This window comes from Lagopus muta, chromosome 15 (genome assembly GCF_023343835.1).
Source record: "Lagopus muta isolate bLagMut1 chromosome 15, bLagMut1 primary, whole genome shotgun sequence".
Classification (NCBI taxonomy): domain Eukaryota; kingdom Metazoa; phylum Chordata; class Aves; order Galliformes; family Phasianidae; genus Lagopus; species Lagopus muta.
In genome coordinates this window covers 8,473,040-8,494,229 of record NC_064447.1, presented here as the reverse complement: position 1 = coordinate 8,494,229, position 21,190 = coordinate 8,473,040, and the positions used below count along the sequence as shown (strand labels likewise).

The window sequence follows — 21,190 nt, the reverse complement described above, 5'->3', positions numbered from 1 at the left end:
CAAACAGTGCCACAGTATTTTTGGATTTGCTTTTTTATTTAGGAAAAGTAAAAACAGAGAAACAAAACTTGCAGAAACCATGGCCATAAAGCAGCCACCTGCCAGCTGTGACTCAGATGGCTCCAGCACAGGCACAGCCTGGGGACCGATGCCGTGCCCATGTCCCCTCCCCACAGAGGGACCCTCAGTGTGATTTTCTTCTGAGGTGTGGTGCAGCCCTGGCAAATAAAGCTTGGAAGCATCTATTGCACTGCGCCACTTAAGAGACCAGGGGATGTGTAATTGGCTGGATGCAGAGTGAAAGTCAGGCTCAGCGATTCCATTTTACAGTTGGCAGCCTTCCCAAGTGCAGATCAAGGGAAGCAAGCTGGACTAGCTTTAAAACACAGGGAAATTTGTTATCTTTTATAATATTTTGCTGATTTAAAGGGTAGGATTAAATTCTCATTTAATAAGCCCAAGTGACCGCTCCCCCCATTCTGATCACTCTGTGTCACAGCGATAATGCTGGAAAGGCACTGGGAGCCTGGAGGCACAGCAGCATATTCTGTCCTCCCGAGCACAGACCTGATGATTGCTCGCTGCTGCAGCCCATGAGCAGGCGCTGGCTGCTTTGTGGTGAGCCTTGCAGCACAGCATGGGAGCTGCTTCCCAAAGCTGCTCAGAAGGCAAGCGTTTGAGCAATGCAAGAAGGCATTTGGTGTTAGCACCTTCCAACTCTCTTGTTTGCATTGCCCCTCCTAAATAAGGATCCTACGGAGACCCAGATGTGTAACATAAATAGTTTGGTTGACTCAACTAAGCTGCTCCTGGGCAGGCTTTATTTTATGAGCAAGAACTGCCTCTTCAGGGCTTTCACCTTACCAGCTCCTACCACGTCATTTTTAAATAGTTCTAAAAATGCATCCTGTAAATAAAATCCCTACCATGAACAAGAAGAGCCTTTCCACAGAGCAGTGCACAGAGCCTCTCTGTGAGCGAGAAAACTGTTTTCCCTTGTCTGTCAGATCAGCTCATTTAGATTATTTAAGTCAAGTGCAATTTTGAAAACAATCTGGTTTGCTCGTGACGGCTTCCTCATTCTGCATAATGATGCTGAATGTAACAAGCAGCAAAGGGTTGTTGACAGCAAATTTTCCACATGCTCAGGCCCGTGCTTCTCATGTCGACTTATAAAAGAGCCCCTTGCTTTATTTTCCCCAGACATTAGGCAGAAAGTATTTCCTAACATGTCAGCTTTAGAACTCCATGCTGGAGCTTCATTTTCACACTAAGCCTTCACAGCAAACGCAGATAAAGGGGAGGGTGGAGGAAAGGGGAGCTCTGAAATGGCGCCAGCTCCTTTTCAACTGCTTTTAGTCGGCGCGTTCCTCTGTCTCTTGCAGTTTATTCTCTCACTCTGATTATGTAAAAATCCTAATTAAAAAGTTAATGGGGAACTGAAGACAGGAGGATCCAGATGTATGCCAGGCTGGCAGGGGGCAGATGGCGGCTGCTGTTGGGAGAGGATGTGTGGGGCTCAGTGACCAGAAGGCCATGTTTACTGAGTGGTGAAAATGTAACAGAGATCCTTTGCTGGCAGCTGCATGACGGCAGAGCAGGTTTTTCCCTTCAGTAGTTGTTTCCATTTTTTCTAGTTTCACATATGGCCGTGGTGCTTTGGAGATATTCATGTACTCATCAGGAAAGCAGCAAAGTTCAGCACTAACAGGACACGATGTGCTGCTTCCCAAATCCCAAAGCACCTCTGTTTTGCTGGGGTGCAGGCAGTTGGTGTGGGATGGGGATGAAGTTCATCCTTCTGCTGCTTTTTGAAGAAGAGGCACTTCTTGTCCAAGCGTTGTTGTCTCGCCTGAATTTCTCCAGCGTGCCCAGCAGTAACCCAGCAGTGTAGGAACACAGCTGAAATAAAGTGCCACTTGGGAGGGTGAAAACTGCAGGAGTGCAAGGTTGGTGTGAGGAGATGCTGAGATAAGCAGTGGGGTTAGTTAATGCAGCTGATTGGCCAGCAGTACAAACAACTGTAATATTTGTAAGACAGAATGGAAGCATTTTCTGCAGCAGTCTAGCTGCTAGGAGCATGTGCATAAATAAAATTAGGGAACAATCTAAAATAATAAAGAAAACTACAGATCTTGACTATGAATTTTATTGAAAGAGGCATAATACAGTTAACAAAACAACATGAAAAGAATACATAATGAATGTATTAGCCTTCATAACTGAGGAGTACCTTAACAGCAGCCCTCCTGCATTGAGCACAGTCCCTTTAAAGACACATAAAACAGAACTGCAGTGAATGAAACAGCCAGAGGAAGCTGAATCCAGATGCTAGCAAATAGCAGCTCTTAGTTGCACCCAATTACATGACAATCCTAACTTCCCCACATGAAAAAAAAATAAACTTAAGACCAAATTTAACTTCCAAGTTATTAATAGAAGCAGAAAAACCAATTTCAAACTGTCAGTGCTCCTTTAAGTACATGAAAAATAATACTATCACTTTATGCATGTGCATGTTCAGCTCACAGCAATTCAAGCTCTATCATTAAGCCTCTAGGAAGAGGACAAAAATAACCTTGCTGGCTAGGCTGCATTGTCGTAAGTGCTCATCTTGAATAAAGTAGGATCTGCTTCAGCTGAAAAATACACCATTCATGCTGGCAGAAAGGCAGGTGATAGTACAGCATATTTTCAGAGACAACTGCCCATTTGTCCAGGACATCCATTTATTTTTCAGGTGCATAAAATGGCATTCTTCTTTTTTTTTTTTTCCACAAACATTAGTAAGAATGGTGAAACTGAGCAGGTAAATGTTTGTGATGATGTTGCAAACTGGATGCTTGAAGAGAGCAAGGACTTCCCTGTGCTAACAAAATCACTTCTCAATGCAGCTCTTATATTAGAGCAAGCAGGACAACGCTTATTTCCATGTGAACGGTGGAAGGGAGCTTAGAAGAAAATTAAATTCCTGAACAGTGCTGCAGGCACATACAATAACAATTATTCCTTGAACAGTAGCCGTTCAGACTGCCGGGATATTTTTAAGTAGTGCTTTAGAACTAAATGCAGGAATGCCGGCAAGTAGCGGTCTGAATGACAGTTTGGCTGTGCACAAAAACAACCCAGCACTGGGGCCAGACAGAATGTACTGAAAGCTAATATATCTCGATTTTTTCTTGCAGAGATGTGCTAGCTACAAGTATGACATCAGTGTACTTGGTATGGCACAAGTGCCTTCCCAGTCCAACTTTTCTGAAAAGAAAAGGATGATTTGTATTCACTGTATAATCTGTCTTTTATTAGACACCCTGCTAAGAGTGGTACATCTGCCTCTTTCTAAGAATTTTATCCCGTAGGCATCGGAACTTGGAAGTAGAAGTCAGCCATAGAGTTTGTAAATGCTGTTTAAGCTGACTCACAAGTTTAAAACTGATATTGCAAATCATCCTCTTATATATATATCCTCTTATATATGCTTCTTATTTATGCCAATAACAACACTTTAAACTGCTCTAACTAAAATTATGTATGTATAAAACCCTCTTTGCCATTAGTTATTCTGTGGACTTGGGCAGTGAAAATGAAATTATTCCGAGGAACTCTGCAGCTCACACTGGCAGTATTTGGGCTACAAAGACCTCATCCCAGTGCTACCTCAGCCTTGCCTACAGAGCAGTGCCTCTGAGGATGTGGCTCTGTCTGCTGCAGATTTTTGTCTGATCTCATTACTTGTCTCAGAATGCTGTTCTCAATTCGCTTCCACTATTCCCAGTCAGTCCTCTGACTGGTTTGGTTTCTCCAAAGTAATTTATGGGATATTTTTACTGAACTCGAGAGCAGTAAAACAAAGAGTATGCTTCATAGGTTCTCCTTTCTTTATTGCATGCAAATGATGTTAGCTCTGTTTACTCTTTGCATTATGTGTTCACATAAACCAATTTCTAGCCAGGTTTGTGAGTGCTGGGTGCTTTTCAGTTCCTTCCCTCGACTTAATGAAGTTTGTGGAAGAGTAAGAGAAGCACTGTCTTATTTCATGGACATACTTGGACATTAACACTTTTCCATCAATTTTAGTGGTTACTGTTTCCTCAAAATTCAGAGCAGAGCTGAATCAGCAGTGCCCAGGAACAGAAAGAACTGTGACACGAAGGGAAAAATATCGGTGGAAATCTGTGTAATTTTCCTATTTGCGTGTCATCTTGCAATCCTCAGGGATGTGGCTGTTCTTTTCTATGGGATGTTTCATAAAGGAATGCTTAGACTTCGGTGTGTACTTTCAAGGTTAGTAAGAAGTGCACTGACACACGGCACCCCTAAGCAATAAGCTGCTCAAAGGGAAGGAGCGCTGTTGAGATCTACCGCCGAGGCCTCGGTCCGAGACGGGCCCCGACCTAACCGAGGGCGCTTCGCCACCCCGCCCCGTTGCTAGGGCGGTCGCTACGGCGCCATGTTGGGAGAGCGCGGCGACCCGGAAGCGCTTCCGGGGGCGGGGTTTCGCTTCCTGTGCGGCGGGGCCGGACCCGGCCGGGTTAGGAGGCAGGAAATGGCGGCGGTGCTGCAGCAGCAGCTGCCGGGCCCTCCCGCTCCGCAGTGCCGGGCCCAGGCCGCCTAGAGCCGCCGCGCCAGCGCCGGGCCCGGGCCGCAGCCACGCCGGGCCGGACTCCGAGCACTTTACATACATGAGGTAGCGGGCGGGGCCGGGCGGCGGGAAGGGCGGGCGCCGCCGGGCTGAGGCGCCAGCGGGGTCCTGGGCGGCGGGCGGGGGAGGGGCCGGGAGGCGGCGGCGGGGGAAGGGGGGCTCGGGGCGGCGGGCGCGGCCCCGCCCGGCTGCGGGGCTCGAGACGGGTTCGGCCCACCCGGCGGGCGGGAGCGGCCTCGGGCGCGGGAGGAGGCGCGGCGGAGCGCTCCGCGGCTGAGCTTTGCCCTCCCGGCCCGGAGCCGTTCGCTCCGCTCCCGCCCCGCACTCGCAGCCCGTGCGCGGGCCGAGGAGCTGAGGAGAGATCGGAGGAACTGAGGGGGCCGGGTTTGAGTCGGGTTCCCAAATTTCAGTGATGCAGCAGAATCGCGTTCTTTGAAGCGCCGCGAACAATTCAGCGCGGGATGCGTGGCAGGGAAGGCTCCTCGGGCTCCGCTCCCGCGCCGCAGTGCCCTGCTGCCCCCGGCTGACGGCCCGGCGCTCCGTGTGTCCCCCGCGCTGCCGGCCGCCATGGGGCGCGTTGTGCTGCGCTGTGCTGCGCGGCTCTGCGCTGCGCTGCGGGCGCGGCTCGGCGCCCCGCGGGTTGGGTCGTTGCTTCTTGCCGCGTTGTTGTTGTTGACATGGGAACCAACATCGCTTTCTGTTCCAGAGAGTTGGAAGCTAAAGCTACCAAAGAAGTCGAAAGAAAACTAAGCAGGTAAGATGCTTGAATCCCTTCCTGAGTGCAGAGCGCGGGTCGGCCTAAGGCTGGAAGCACTGTGGGTTTGATCTGGGCCTTTAATGTCAGGCTAGTTGTAAGGATTTAATAAAAGTATAATTTGAAAATACGTCCTGCTATTGCATTGAGGCGTTTCTGTGATTTTAGTTCAATAGGCTGAGCACTTTTAATGTGGTTTCTTTTACATACAGTGTCAGATTCTATAATAGAATTTCTTCAATAGGATAGAACGCTTATGAAGAGAAAAACAACTTGGCATTCTGTCCTAGGTTGAACCTAACAGTATTCCAAAAATTAATGAAGGTGAGGTTTGGTTTTGGTTGTTGTTTTTGTTTTGTTTTTGCTATTTTTCCTATGTAGTTCAGGCAAATGTTGTTGAGAAGCAAGAAATTACTGGTTTGGGGGGGAAAAAAAAACAACTGGCTTTGAACTGAAATAAACTGCCATGTAAATATTGGGTTCTTGCTTCTCTCTCCATTAAGGGTTAAAAGGCGGGAAATTTCTAATTGGTGTGCAGTTCTTATTGCAGCATTTTACAGAATGGGCAGCTCCTTTTCAAATGCTTAGCTCAACAGTAAGGAGTTGTGTTGAATTGGGGATTTTGTGTGAGTTGTAAGTCACTTTTGAATTTAAGAAATTAATTCTTTTGCACTGTTTCTGATGCAGTCACATTCTTGCAAGTATTTGTCATATGCTCTTTGTTTTCTATTCTTGTCCTCCCTTTCTATGCAATATATTCTTTTTCAATTAGACCTTATAGGGACTTTCATGAAGGCCATTTGAAATACGCTGAAAACCTGAATGTAGCTGATAGATTGCTAGTTTCAGCTCCTGGTAGCCTGTGGTTTTCTTGCTTACTGTGATTGATCAGTCCTGAACTTTCAGATTGATTTCCAATTCCACTGTGAAAACTGATTGGCTTCCCTCTGTTGTCAGCGTATTGTCTTTGGTGGGTTTTTTTTTGGGGGGGAGTGTGCTTAAGTAGGAATAATTTTCTTGTTTTACTGATGGTATTTATGTAACTTACACAGAATCTTTAAGATTAAGTGAAAGCCATATGCTGGGAATAATGTGAGGGTCATTGTTAAACTGGCTTTACTTGAATAGTAAATTGCAATTTTTTAAGTAATCAAAGTACAGCTTTTCAAGTAATCTGTCCTCCAAAGATTCCAAAACAGTGTAAAAAACCATAATTAAATCATTATCATTCTGTACAAAGCACTCACCACATAATTGATACCAGAAGCAATTTCAGAAATGTATTCTTTAGATATGGTGATAAATAAAAAATAAAAAAAAAAATGTATTATGTGTTTAGTCTTAGTTGTAAGAATGCAAAGATCTGTTGACTTAACTGTGAGCTCTCCTGTCATACTGGCAGCAGAGATAGTGTAAAAAGGTGAAAGTAAACCAGAGCTGTGTAAACGAGGTGCCTGTGGGCAGTGGGAGCAGATCAAGGTTCACTTCTGATATGAAGCGGTTCTCGGTTTTCTGACACAGGTATTTGTTTTACTCATTTAAAATATTCAGAGCTTTTTTTCTGTTTTAACATTAATATTTCAGTTATTGTCAGAAAACTTTCTTCTATTTGGTTTCTTCTTAGTGAGAATGTTTTTACTGTGTGGGAACACAGCTTGGCACAGCGTGCCTGCTCTGCATAGGCTTGATAACTGCATTAGTATTGCAGAACTCTACAGATAGCTGTCGCTCTTTCTCTCCTGTCATTATCTATGATCTTATTAAATTTGCAGTGACCTAGTCAATTGTAGAAGAGCAAATATCTTTCTCTGGGAAAGGTAAATTGACCTATACTACGAGTTTGTCTTAATGTAAAATTGTGGAGTCTATATACAGTCTGTGAGTTCTGTGGGATGTCGGCGTTGCTGCATGTCAGTTCTGCAATTCCCTTTGGAATTTATGCTCGTAACTAAATTGGTTTTTAATCTCAGTAAGAATATTGGCTTAGGCTATTGGTTTGTGATAGAATAAGCATTACAGCTGTTAATACAGACAGCTTGTCCAGTTAGAGTGATGACTTTTAACCTCAGGTTTAGAAATTCGGCATACTTGGCCTTTCATAGAAGGGTCTTCGTTGGGTCAGCATCTTGTCTAAAATGCACTTTTGCAGAGGACTGGGAGTATTTTGCTGCTTTAGAAGTAAGCACAGTGCGTGACTCAAAGTAACTCAAATCAATGCATTGCACTTTTTGTTGTTGCATATTACAAGAGAAATGTCACCTGTTCAGTCTGCCACTGAATGAGTGTGTAGCCCTCCACTGTTAACCAGAGGAATGCAGCTTAAGATTGGTTAAGATGAGGAGGAGTGCAAAAAACCATTCAGTTCTTCTGTTTTAAGAAATAACTTCTTAATTCTGTTTGGTAAACAGGGCTTTCCTGCCTCACTTATGTGGAACTGAGAGAAGGTAAATATTTGAAATACGTTTACAATTTCATTCCTGAGCACATGAGTTTGACTCTTCCTAAGCATGCAAATCACAGGAAAGGCTCACAGTATGGCTTTCATTCACCCATTTCTGCTCCATCGGCTGCAGGCTCTCTGTGTTCTGGGGGAATTGACTCTGCCTGACATCATGTATTCCTCTAGATCTCATCCACATATTCTACTAAGTTTCTGCTACGTGATTTTTTTTTTTCCCTCTTGTGTGTTAGATTAACAACCATCTTTCCATGAGGCTTTCCTTATTTGCTTTAGAAAAAAGATGAGATGGCTCAATGATAGAGGCATAGGTATGAGAATCAGAGTGAGAAGTGCAGTGGTTTCTGCTGATACTTGAGCACTTGATTTTCTGTGTTGGGAGAGCAGGGTTTTTGTTTCATTTTTTTCCATTAAACTTCTGCAGTCAAACGGGAAGAGCTTATTGCAAAGATGCAGCACCCTTTCAGAACACTCAGAGATGCTTAGACAAAATGGTACCTTGCTTTCTCATCTACCCAATAAGTGGGTGCTTTTTTTGAGCTCGTGCAATTGCCAGGTTGTCCCCATAAGGCAATTTGCTCTTACCAAACCCATCTTGCAGTATCTTGGCTCTGTGTTAATAACACTGAAGCTGTAAGGGATGAATGGCTGTATGGTGAAGGTGGTGGACTGGAACAGTCAGCATTCACGTCCATGCCTCTGTGAGAGATATCCTGTATGACCAGTTTGCTTAAGGAGGAGCAGTTTAATAGTTCTTTGCTTTCCCACTTGTAATGAAGGTAGGGATTGTTTATTGCAGCTGCTGAAGACTTGTATATTTGGGTGACAGACTTGTTGGGAAAGAGATTTGTGTGCTTGTGTAGCAGTGAGTATGATAGACCCTAATCTGGAATGAAGCCTCAGGGACAAAACGTAAGGAAAATATTATTCTGGAATTATGGTGTGTTTTCAGTTGTTGTAGTTTGGAATGTAGTTCTGTTGAACCAGCTTCTGCATGAGAAGAATGGGAAAGGTGAGTGTATTCCACACAGCTGTTAGTGGTAGATGTGCTAGTTGAATTTCTGTCACTTTTACGGTGATAATTTGAACACTGTGGTATTTTAAAAGTAGAAAAGAAAGTGGCTGGCACCCATTTGCCAATCAGTTATGCATCGAAGTATCAGTTTATAGCTTGGCAGCACCTCTTCTATACATTAATAGCTGGAAAGAGCACGGATGCAGCATCTCTCATTCAGTGGTTTCCTCATCAGTGGCTTTCTTTGCTCCTGTGTAACATACTGGGTTTCTGTGAACTTCAGAGTGATGGCTTCTGTGCCATGAACTTGGAGAGTGTTCCTTTTGTTGTGATGCACTGTTTTGCGGGAAGCATAAAAAGGGGAACAAAAGGATCCATTTTTAACCAAAGGACATCTTTTGTAATTGGTTCTTATATAGAAAAGTTAGCTACTGTTTTTTAGAAACTGAGAAATAATTTTATTGTCACCTCTATATGATTGCACTATTTAAAAATATATTAGCAAATATCAGGTCAGAATACAGCAGAAATAGGAATGTTCTAAGTTCTGGCAGTATGTTTGGAAGCCTGTATGTAATGCCATCACATGGATATGTGGTGCATGCCTACATGCTCAGTGCCTTTGCAGAAGTATGAACGTTGTTTCAACTCCATTTTTTTATGTGTAGTTTCCCTCCTGTAGTCTTGCAGGTTAATTTATAACTAGAAGATAAACAAATGGTAGACTAAAAAAACTAGAGAAAGAAAAAGAATATATCACTGTAAATTCTGGAGCGGTTTCAGAACTGTATGTAATCACTCCTGATCCCTTTTATGTTCAGTAGTGTAGTCGTGGACTTATGGAAGGCAGAAATCTGGAAACACTTAAGGCTGATGTCTGGTGATGCAGCATCCTGAGTGATGCTGTCCTCTCAAGAAGTGAGCTGAAGGATAATGCTTTTGGTTCAGTTATTAATAAATATATTTTCCTTTCAGGTATTAGCTCAGGGCCACTGAGGGCCGGTTGGGTGCTGGTCTCCTTCCTGCAGCATGAGGTGCCCTGTGCTGGGAGCTGTGGGCACAGTGTGCTTAGTGCAGGGACAGAGAGCTCCGAAATCTTCAGCTCAGTGTTCAAAGAGCTTCAGAGTCAACCTAAGATGTACACCTCTGGGAGAAGCCCTGCACAGCCATACTGCTTCTAAAAGCATTTTCCACTGTCGTTAACAGTGTCTTTAAAAATGTGCTAGCACCATCTTGTGGGGCAGCGAGACTTTAATTGGGTTTGAAAGTGAGTTGAGGAGGTATCTGCTTGGCAAGCAAACGCTGTGTGTGCATCTGTAACACTGCTGACATCTTCAGAAGCATTTGAAGGATGAATTCTAACTGCTAGCGTTAGCTTGAAGAATCTCAAAGCCCAATTAATGCAGTTCTCTTACAGAAGTAGTTTGGTTCTGGTGAATGCTGGATAACTGCTGCTAGTGGTGAAATGGCACCTTGTTTGCTTTCAGCGCTGACATTTGCTGTGTGTGTGCACTGTGTGTTTCTGGCTCTGAGATACTGTGTTCATAATAATGCAGGGAGAGTCTTAGATCTTAATTTGTGTCAGAATTCTTCTTGTAATGGTGATTCCCTCAGTAGGGTGACAAGAATTGTAATTTTATTGTGGCGTAACATCTTCCCTTTTGCAAATTATAAGAGCAAAGATAGCGTGCTGTACAAACATTGATCACTGAATCCTCATTATGTCTTTCAGAAAAAATATGGGTATGCTTGATTTTCTTGTAGTGTAAGAACAGCAGCTAAACATGTCTAACAGTCTTCTCTATTTTGGCATTTTTACAGTGCCAAGCTGGAGCTTTTTAGCATAGGCATCATTAGAACCTTTTGGAAGAATTAAAGTTAGAAGTAAAATATGATGTAAGTAGGAGCTGGGCTGTTTACATTTGAAAAATTACAACTGCTTCAAATTATGAATAACAAGTGAAGCCAAACAGAAAATGAAGTGTGAAGTTGGCACTGTCGTAACTTAAAGAAATAGTGATGAATGCTGACTGTAGAGGTCAGAGTGTAGCTGCTCTCCACATAAATGGCACAGTGATAATAGGAATGGACTAAAAGACTGGATCTCACGTCACCCGGAATCACAAGGCACTTCTCTATATTGTAAAAGTGATGCAGCCATTTGAGTAGATAACCAGTTGTTGGTTGTTTTGCTTTGTGTGTGTGGTTTTTCTTTTTTAATGGCTTAAATGAATGAAAGAATTTCAGTATGTTTTTCTCCTTATACAAATGGGAGTTGTGCTGAGTGAGGTGCAGTTACAAGGGGGGCCAGGCATGCTGCTGCCAGCTCTGTCCCTGAGCTCCATCAGTGGAATGCACCTACCTGGATGCAGGGAAGAGCTCAGCGAGGGCATTTGTTCTTCTGTTTGTGTCTTGTTACTTATCTCTGTGTTTCATGTTAGGTGCCACAAAGTATTGTGGAGCTGTTGACAGTTTGTAGACAGTTACCTAAAATTGGAGTACCAGTCAGGAATAGGGAGCTATTCAAGTGCAGGATGGTGCAAGGGAAATACTGTGTAACGTTTCTGTTTCTCAGGACGTAGCATTGAAATGTTGCTTGTTACTTGTGTATTTTAATGGACGTTGGGACTGGCTATGTAACCTGTGGCACTTGGTATCTGCTGATAGGGCTGTGCAATTATGTGTTAGAAATAAAATAAACTTGTTCTTTCAGCTGATGGAGATGGAAACTTAGGAGTCTGCTTTAGACTGATAGCTCAATAGGCAAATTAAATTTGTATTTTAGGTTTAAGGGAGAGGGTAGTGGTAGTAAGAGTGCCTTCCTCAAAAAATTGGTGTTTTTAACAAAGAGGATGGGCAGTAAGGGCTTTAGTGTTAATTAACTGCACGGTGGGTCAGTTTCACTTTTCAGTCACTGAAACGTAACATTATAAAGGTAATGCAGTGCTCTTCTTAGGATCTACCTACAGGTAGGCGCTGTGCTGGGTTGTCTAGGGCCCTGCTGCATACTGATCATGGTGTCTGCCTTCTGAGCTGGCTTTGCCTGTAAAGGCAACTTAAATACATGAAAATGGAATGATTGTTGTTATAATTAAGGAATTCTATTGTTCCTGTAGGAAAACAGTGCTGTGGTGGAGTAATCCGGAGGTAACTGTGTGTTAGTTGGTAACATTTGTAGTCTCAAACTGTAATCGTTTTGACTTAGTTGTAGCAGGGCTGATGAGTCATTTCTTTGTTGTGAAAATACTGCTTTGCATAGCGTGTGCCTCTTACAGTGCTGCAGCTTTCTTCTAGAACCTGGATGATTTCAGTTTGATTGCACATTCTCAGGGTGCAAGACAAGGATGGACAAAACATGTGTCACATACATGGCACGCAGATGTCATTGCAGGTTAATCATTACCCCAAATTTGCATGGCATCCAAGGGATGGCTTTAAAGCAAACTGGTGCTGTGACTGTTTCCTGCAGTTACGTGACTAAGCTCTTAGTTATCCGTGGAAGATTTTGAATACCTAATTGCAGATTAGTTTTTATGTTTTAAGACAGTCCTCAATGAATCTTGCTGCCAGATGATGAAACTGTGATAAAATCTTCTCTCCTGTTCTGCTTTGCATAGTGTATGAAATACATGGCAAAGACAGAAAAAGAGATTTTCTGAGCATTGAACTGAACACTGGAGAGATATGCCTGACAAGGTCATTTGTCCCCATCTGGATGTAGATTCACTTCTCTCAGTTGTTTCTCAGCTTTTCCTTTCTCTGTGGTGAATGACACGAGTGACTGCTCAGTTGTAATGCCCGAGAGCTGCACACAGCCAGGAACCCAAGCTCTTCTGGAACTCCAGCTGGTGGGGCACAAAGCATGGGCAGTGCTGGGACAGAGCTGGCTGCTTGTGAATGCTACTGTAAGAGTAAGGGCTGCTTCTGTTCTGGAATTGATTCATGGAATAAATGAGGTGTCTTCTTCCTTTGCTTTGTCAACACTCTTGGAGTTTGTTCCCACATCCTGTTCAAAGCATGCTAGAAATTAGGAGGTGTTTGGAGAACATGATTGGCTCAGTGAGAGGGCGGTGTGTGCTGGACCAAGCATTAGGGCTCTGCGTATCAAGGTGTTTGTGGCAGCCTATGTGTGCTTCAGGAAGAGGGTGCAAAATATTTTCAGCCTTGTTTTGTTGTTGTTGTTGGGTGGCTGTTAGTCTTATCCAAGCTAGAAGCTTCAAAGCCCTCCAGCTTTAAACACTCCTAACCCTGACATGGCAAAGTAGCTTTATGAGCAGGCTTTCTAGGAAATACAAATTCTTTACTGTCTGAATCTCAGACACTGAAGTAAGCAGGCATTGGTAGGCTTCCTCTGCCTTTAAGTGTTTGGTGCGAGCTGCTGCCACCTCCCTTTTTATATTTGGCTTCATTGCTGTTTTCTTGATTTTTAGAATCCTCCTGCCTTTTTGTGAGCACTTGTTTCAGGTATCAGAATAAAAACAACGCATTGATCTTTGTGCATTTTGTTTTGTTATGAGCTTTTTTGCATGATTAGCCCAAATCCTTGTTTTGTCTGCTGATTCCTGGTCTTTTCTACCCATTGTGGTTTTGTGTAGATTTCCTTCTTGTCCTCATCAATAATCACTGTGTCTCTCAGGCATGACATTGAAATACAGTTTGTTATTAGTTCCTACTGACACAGATAGCTTGTTTGCCTTGACTTTTTCCTGCTTTTGGTACTCTCCATATTTTCTCTACTGTTTTTATGTACTAAGGTCTGACTTGAAGAGTCCTGCATAATCTGGGAAATGGTGTTACTGCAAAGCCTGTTTTAGCATCTGAAACTTTATATTAAGTGAATTTAAATTAATGACATGTGAAAGCAAAACCTGTTACTACAAGTTAGAGTTTTGTCACTCGGTTTAGGAGCTCTAAAATTGCACTGCTGTTGAAATCTCTGCTCTGACCATGCTCTTCAGTTGATACCTGCTTGTTCATATGTCCTTTAAGTCAGCAGTAGCATCTGCACACATACACAGCCAGCTGAATTAGCTCAATCTTTGGCAACAAAATGGGTTTGCGTTGCTTGGTTGTTGGCAGAGGCAGTGTATAAGATGTGTGAGTGCTGCAGATGCCTGCCTGGGGTTGATAGAGGCGGTGTGCATGGCTGGGGAGCTGCCCACAGCCTGGTTCATGCTGGGTCAGAAACAAGGTATGAGGCAGTGGGAAACGTGGTGTGCAAGAGCTCAGGATCTGATTCACAACAACAGGGAGAGCTTAGGAGGGGGGGAAAAAAAAATCTTGTATGTGCTTTGGCACTGCAGCTGCCCTTAAAAGTTTTGTCACTTGTGATTTGCAGTGAAAGTACGTTGTCCCTGTGGGAGTCTTGCTTCTAATTGGATAATATTTCTCAGTTCCTTTTGGGTCTCTCTGAAATAATTGTTCTAAAATGAATGTATGTGTGTACAGATTGTATTTTGGGAGAGTTAATTACCAACTGTGTGGTTCAGGGATTTAGTGCAAGAAGAGGAAGAACAGTTGATGGAAGAAAGGAAAAAGAGAAAAGAAGACAAGAAGAAGAAGGAAGCTGCTCAAAAAAAGGTATGTTGAGTTAAAAAAAGAAAAGGGTACTTGTGGATTTTGCTTCATTAGTAGTAAATATTGTTTGGTCAGTTCTTTAACAACAGTGTTTTCTTAATTTTTTTAATGCTTTATATGTGCTGTCAGTTATGTAATGGTATCAGACATCTTGAAGATCTTAACTGGCTTTGTGTACAGATTATTTAGAGACTAAATATTCTTCTGAGATGACCGCTCACGTTGCTGATTCTGGTCTCAAGTTGAAAGCTTCCTCTGTCAGCTCTCCCTGTTTGTTGGCCTAAACAAAGGTGTTCCCTGTGCACTTATGGGAAATTAGGCATGTCTAATCTTATGGTAAATCTAATTTAAATCGTATGAAAAGGCTGCTTCTGGAAAAGGTGAGGTGTTTGCTCGTGTTTCAATAGGAGAGCTTCCTTCATCTTTTCAGTAGCTGACAGCAAAACTGCACAGTAATTTTTGGGTCTCAGTTGTAAAAGTATAACTCATTTTCCTCTTGAAATTTTTAATCAGAGGTTGAAAGGCAGCTGGTTTACTTGAAGAATGTAAATCTTTTAAGAGGTTCTCTGTAGCCCCCGAAGTTTAATATTTTCACAAGTTTGAAAGACTTGTGTGTATGCTTGAATGTAACATTTAGAAGAATTAAAAGCATAAATATGTATTTTTTTAATGAAGAGACCAAACTTGAAAATTTGGGTTTGTTTTTCTGCTCATGGGGTACTTGTTAAACTGTTCCTAAACCATGTGGCTTTGTTTACTTGCTGGATGCTGACATTAGCACAGTGTTACGTATCTGGACTTCACCCATCAGGAATTGTTAGAAGTTCCTATGGAGCAAGAAGCTATCTGATGCTGTAGGGGTGGTCATTTGTGTTCCTGGAAAAGCTTGGGCTTGATCTGCATTACAGATCTCTCTCTGAGAAGCGGCAGTAACAAACGGCCAGTTAACTGTTTAAAAGAAAACAAGAAAGAGTAAAATAATCTAGTACTGATGTGGCTTGATTATAGATTTAAATGGCAAACTTATTAAATTAGCCCTCAAATGTTCTAAGGGATTTTTATCTGCTCCTTAGTATTTGTGAATAGTTTCAGTTTGTCCAAAACTGCTCATTTTATCTTGTAGTCTTTTTCTGTTTGATCTCTTCAGAACTCACTTTTTGGTGTTATCAGTCTTGGGCTTGCAAGCAAAGCTTGAAAGCACATGACCATGCACCAGCTAATGGAAGGGAAAGCTAATGCTTGTTTTTGTGCGTACGTAGTCTTTTAAAAATTGAAACTAAAAGACAGTGCTGTAGGAGATCAGCAGTGGTCACAGATGTGTGGCACTTGGCTTGCAGAACTTCTGTCCTTTTGAGTGGTTCTTGCACCCTGGTGCAGAGCAGATTTTGCAGGACATCAACCTTTGGATGCCATACTCCTTTTTATGACCATAAAAAAAATGCTTGGGAGCAAGTGTTCAGAACCAGCTGTTATGCAGAAACTATCCTGCAGATCCAAGTGCATGGGAAACTTCCCAAGGCTTCAGTATAATTTTTCTGTTAACCATATTGGTTAAATAAAGTCAGCATAATGAAGAGTTGTGTTATGTAGCAGCCACAGGTTGCTGCAGCTGCCTTTTGGCGAGTGAGGAAGAGAAGCCCTGATATTGGAGTCAGGGTGATAAGGGTGAGCAGGCAAACTGGAGATGAGTGGGATGTGGTTTTTAGAGGCATTGATATAAGCAGCCATTGGTTTTACTTTGCTCTCTTTATTCCAGTGGGTGAGCATTACCTTTAGGACAGTGGAGTTTCCTCAGAGGAGATTTTGCAGACCTCTTAGTGTAGTTATCTTTACCAATCTGTAACAGCATAATTTTTATGAAAATAAATCTTTCTTGGGAGTGTGAGGCTGTATTTAGACAGCATAGCAAATTTTTGTAAGTGCCTTTGCTGGTTTAAAGTGCCTTTCTGTTGATGTGCTGTTAATTTCCAGAGAAGTGAGGATGTGACACCAAAGTGTCAGGAGTATCATTTCCATGTAAGCCCTAAGAGTGCTGATATCTAAACCTAACCAAAGCTGACATCAAATGACTGCATTTTTTCATGTGCACATGCTCTGCCTCTTTTTCCCTCGCACGGTTTTAACTAGAGATAATCAAAGCCTAAATATTGCTGCAAGTGACTTCACTGTGTCACTCACATTCACATATGAATACGTGCAGTGCCATAGTTAAGACAGGTTATGTACAGTTACCAAAGTAACCCTATTAGATTAAGTCTCATTCTGCTTTAGCAAGATAATGCATTTTAGAAGTGATAATTAAGACTTCAGCTAGGAAGAACTGATTTCTGCTTCTGAGAGATCTTTTCTGAAGCCTGTTTCACTTTTCTAGGTAAAGCCACACCATTAAAATGTGTTCCCATGCAAGAGATGTTTCTATCCTCATTTTTATTGCAGGAGACTTTATTCCAGTAGATCTCCTATCTTGCCACTGTCACAGGAGCAACAAATTGAATTGTGGAAATGAAAGACTGAAAGCTCTGGCATTTACTTTGCCTGCTTTAGATTTCCATGTTCCTCTCTGTTTCCCTGCTGTATTCTGCATGAGAAGTGTCTGGGGCTTCCTTGCTTCCAGGCACAGTTTTTAACTCACTTCAAACAGGCTAATTTGTAAGTTTAATTTAGTCTGTTTCAAATGCTTATCTTTCAAATTAATTTTGTGTTCTCTTAACATTTTAGCAGCTTTCTAGGCATGAGGAATAATAGGCACAGGTTGGTTAGGGAGGAGTAGAAGGTTCTGATGGAGATTATAAAATAATTTTAAAATAATTTAAAAGGAGGAAAGTCAAAAGCTAACGTTGCTTGTGTAAGTGGCATGTGTACATGTGGCTCTTCCTCTTATCTGTGCAAATCACTGACGCTTCTTCTTTCTTATTCTAGGCCATTGAACAAAAAATCAAAGGTAAGTTACTTTAGAGTTTTCTCTCTGTGCAATGTTTCTGTGTTTTTAAATATGGTGAATCACGTGGCTCAGCTGAAAGCTACTGGAAAATTGCATCTGTGAGATTTCAAAAAGCTGCCACAAATAAAAGAGTGAAGGGAATGGTTTCTTCCTGGAGCTGGAATTTTTCTCATCATCCTGTTTTCTATTCTTAAGTACTTACACAGCACTAGGCAAATATGTAATACCTCAATCTCCTCAATTGTTTTTGGTTTTTTGCTCTTCTAGTCTGACTGCTTACAGATCCACCAACTGGATCTGTTCAAAATGTATTTTCTAAATATTTTACATAGAAGTGGGGCTAGGAACACTTGATATATCAGCAACTGCTGTGTCCAGTTCTGATTGCTGTATGTGGAGGGTTGATCCTGGCAAAATGGTCTGTATTGTAAAAGCTGTAATGGAGCTGTTTGGTGCAGGCTGGGAATGCTGCTGTTGCTCTCAGTGTTTGTAGGTTTTATAAGTTCTCTGTTCCTTCTATAAGCAGTGGAAAAATCATTTTCACTTTCTTTTTAAGTTGGTTGGAAAGTGAATAACAATCACATAGGCAATCGCATGGTGAGCTCCTTGAACTGCTTTTTTTTTGTGTGAACATTGGATTTAGTTTAACTTGAGCCATGTTGGAAACAGAAGCTTGGAAACTCTGCTCAGCATTGCTGCAGGGATTGCTGAACAGTGGAACGTGTTGGAAGTGCTGCTGTGGGGTGAGGGCAGCAAACTGATGCAGGATGCACTGTGCCTACCAGGAAGTCTCTAAAACGATATACCAGTTGTAAAGAATTGTGCAAGTATTTGTTTGTATTCTGAATTAATAAACCATGTCTGGGGGGGGAAAAAAATAGTGAGGGAGAATAATGATACAGTACTTAGTTTTAAAGAATAACATCCATTTTGGGTGAAGATCTGACCTGTGTACTCAGACAGTCTGGGCGTCACATCAGGGGCAGCCCTGCAGCAGCAAATGGCTGAACGTGGCCTGGGGGAGGGGAGGGCACCCAGGGGGATCTTCACACTGGGAAAATGCCTTTCTTATGAAGGATGAAATAAATAGTTCTCTTGTTTGTTTATTCTTTGGAGACCTAGGGTTGTTTATAGAATGAGAGTATTACATTCCGAATGTAATGTTACAGTGTTATTAAAAGGGTATTCCAGCAAGCGTAGTGGGAATTCGGAGTTGTCAAAGAAGCACAAGCTGGCAGTCCTCTGAAGAAGTATGGGCATTGTGGGATTCACACGTGCAACTTTTTGCAGGAGTTTCTGTAGGAACAAAATTTGTTGCTTGTGTTGCACCTAGCTCTTTCCTTGTTCTGCCTGCTTGTGTGCAGGATGCAAATTAATGTTTCATTAAGTCTCCAAGTTTCCATCGCGTTAATGTCTTAAATTATTTATTTTGTGCATGAGCTGAAGATAAAATACAAGAGTATGGGATCTCTAAATAATTCAGAATTATGTTCTTTCAGAAAAGTAGCCGCTTCCAAGGGGGTGGGAAGCAGAGAAGCTTCGTTCCTTATTTTTAAGCGTAGCCTGGATGTTTCCAAAATGTTTTTTTAGCTGAGGTAGAAATTAGTGTTGCACCAGTAGCTGTCAGTGTGCATGTAAATTATAGGAGTGCCTTCTAAAGCAGTCGGTGGTGCTGATTTTTTTTTTTCCTGTTCAGGATTAAGAATGGAAGTAGAGAAGAAAGTGCCAGTGTAAATGTTTTCAGTACAAATAGCATTTAACACTGTAGTACTGTCATTAAAAATGCACATGTTTCATTGCTGTGGATCCCAGATATTCTGTCTAGTTCTATACCTCTGGTTTTATCAAAAGAGGGAAGGTGGTGTTCACAGGAGTTAACGATAAATGCATCGAGTAGCTGTGAGGGTTTCTGTGTGCAACAGCCAGCAGAACAAATCCCTATCTTGCCGAGTGCCCTCCAAGTACTCTTGTATCAGGGGTTTTAGAAAAGAATGAGCATCACTTGGAAGTCTTTCTTTAACAGCTCTATAGTGTTCTCAGCAATTGCTCTGGCATTCCCCTCCGGTGTCGCAAAATAGGTATTTTTGCTGTGTTTGATGTTAGCACTGCTAGGGACAGATAAATCAATCCACTTCCCTGGGATTTCTCCTGAAACAGGCATCTGCAAACCACGCCATAGCCAGGAGCAGCGATACACTGAGCACAGCTAAATGCTGTGTAAGAAGAATGCTTGAGTTTTGTTTTTGTTGCTCGCTTCAGTAATTGTGATGGGCTGCTGCAGAATGTGAGATTTCATTAGGGGATCTTTTTTTAGAGTCAGACTTTAATTACATACATAATGGCGTAGTGAAAGGATTTACAAAAGCGGAGCACTGATGTTTGTGTGGATGCTGCTGTGGCGGTTGGCTGTTCTGAGTGTTTTTGTGCTTTGCAAAACAGTAAAGCTAGAACTGAACACATCTGTCGATCTCCAGAATTCCTCTGCTTTGTGGAAGGCACAGGCGTAAAGGCTGACTTCTGTTGCAGAACGGGATAAACTTTGAATCAGCCACTGAAACAGAAAGTGCTTTTTAAAAATAGCTGGGTGTGGAATTGAAATCTTTGACTCATATTTCCCACCGTGGAAACTTCTTATTCGTTTTCTTCCCCGTGAAGCAGAATTGCTGGAGCACACTGAGCCTTCTGTTTGTGTTGGGTGCGGGGCGTTTTTTCGTCTGCCGGACTCTTTACGTGGTTGCCAAAACTCTTGCGTTAGCTTTTAAACGTTGCATTAATTAATGTAAATCAGCAAAAATAACAGAGCTGTAAGTGCTTGCTGCTAAAATTGCCCGTATAAATGGCATCTAACTTACCTTTGTGCGGATCTTCAGGGGTTAATGAATTGGCAAACAGTGAGATATTTTCCAGATCAGCTAGCTGAGCTTACAGCTGCGGCCATTTTTCCACAACGAAAATTCTAGCACTACATCTTACGTGTGTCAGCTTGAAAGCCAGACTTCCTCTGTTTGCCCTTCAGCATTCCAGCACTGACAACTCTTTGGGGCATGACGTACAGGGAGAGTGTGTTACAATACATTTTTAAGGGGTCAGCTTAAGCAGCAGCGAGAAGAAACGTTTAAATGACAGCTCGGTGCTGCTCTTTGTGTGGTTTTAGGGGACGATTTGATCTTTGTAAGCTGATTTTGTGCGAGTGAGAAACTGTTTTCCATCTGCACCGAAGTTATTCAGACAGCTGCCATTTTTTTTTTTTATTGGAGGGGGAGTTTAAGTCACTGGGCCCCTACTCCAGGAGGAGTTGGCAGGCAGCACTCCTGTAGCAGTAAAATGACACCATGCTTCTCCTCCATTTTCTAATGAAATCTGCAGAGTGGGAAAGCAACACAAGTTGGAAGCGTCTGTCTTTGGAATCTCTCTGCAAACTTTAACTTCACCATCCCCTGCTCTGTGCGTTCTCAGCAGGTTTGTTCTTTATAAAAAAAATCTGTGATTTTGGTGTTATTCCTTTCTGTGAAATGGCTGTTATTGGACAAGTAAATTAGCTGTGATAGTTCTGCTAATAATGCGCTCTGCTTTACTGGGGTTCAGAACAGAATGCTGCTGTGCAAAACTGCTGTTAAGCAAGCAACTTGTTTATAAGAAACTAGAAATGCTAAGGATTAAGGAGTGTTGGAATTTCTAGCAGCCGTATTGGAATATTATCTATTATTTGATCTTCTGGGAAGTTGTGGAGCAGAAACTGTTGGGCAGGATAAATTGTGGAGCTTTAAACTTTGTGGTGCTTGGGAAAGAGCAGATGAAGTAAT

General features: G+C 42.4%; 1 protein-coding gene across 12 annotated transcripts in view; it reads left to right on the top strand.

Annotated features, from left to right (window-relative positions):
- Nucleotides 1-4,514: 4,514 nt before the first annotated feature.
- TNRC6A (trinucleotide repeat containing adaptor 6A) overlaps nucleotides 4,515-21,190 on the top strand; it is a 42,185-nt gene continuing 25,509 nt past the window's right edge. For 9 of the 12 annotated variants that reach the window (XM_048961274.1, XM_048961273.1, XM_048961268.1 and 6 more), the window contains exons 1-5: nucleotides 4,515-4,687; nucleotides 5,349-5,396; nucleotides 7,805-7,840; nucleotides 14,359-14,449; nucleotides 17,366-17,387. In XM_048961274.1, coding sequence (XP_048817231.1) covers nucleotides 4,683-4,687; nucleotides 5,349-5,396; nucleotides 7,805-7,840; nucleotides 14,359-14,449; nucleotides 17,366-17,387 — 202 coding nt within the window. In that variant the 5' untranslated portion in view covers nucleotides 4,515-4,682. Of the gene's footprint in view, nucleotides 4,688-5,348; nucleotides 5,397-5,640; nucleotides 5,721-7,804; nucleotides 7,841-14,358; nucleotides 14,450-17,365; nucleotides 17,388-21,190 lie in introns of all 12 variants that reach the window. The other 3 variants (XM_048961269.1, XM_048961270.1, XM_048961267.1) reach the window with 3 other exon arrangements.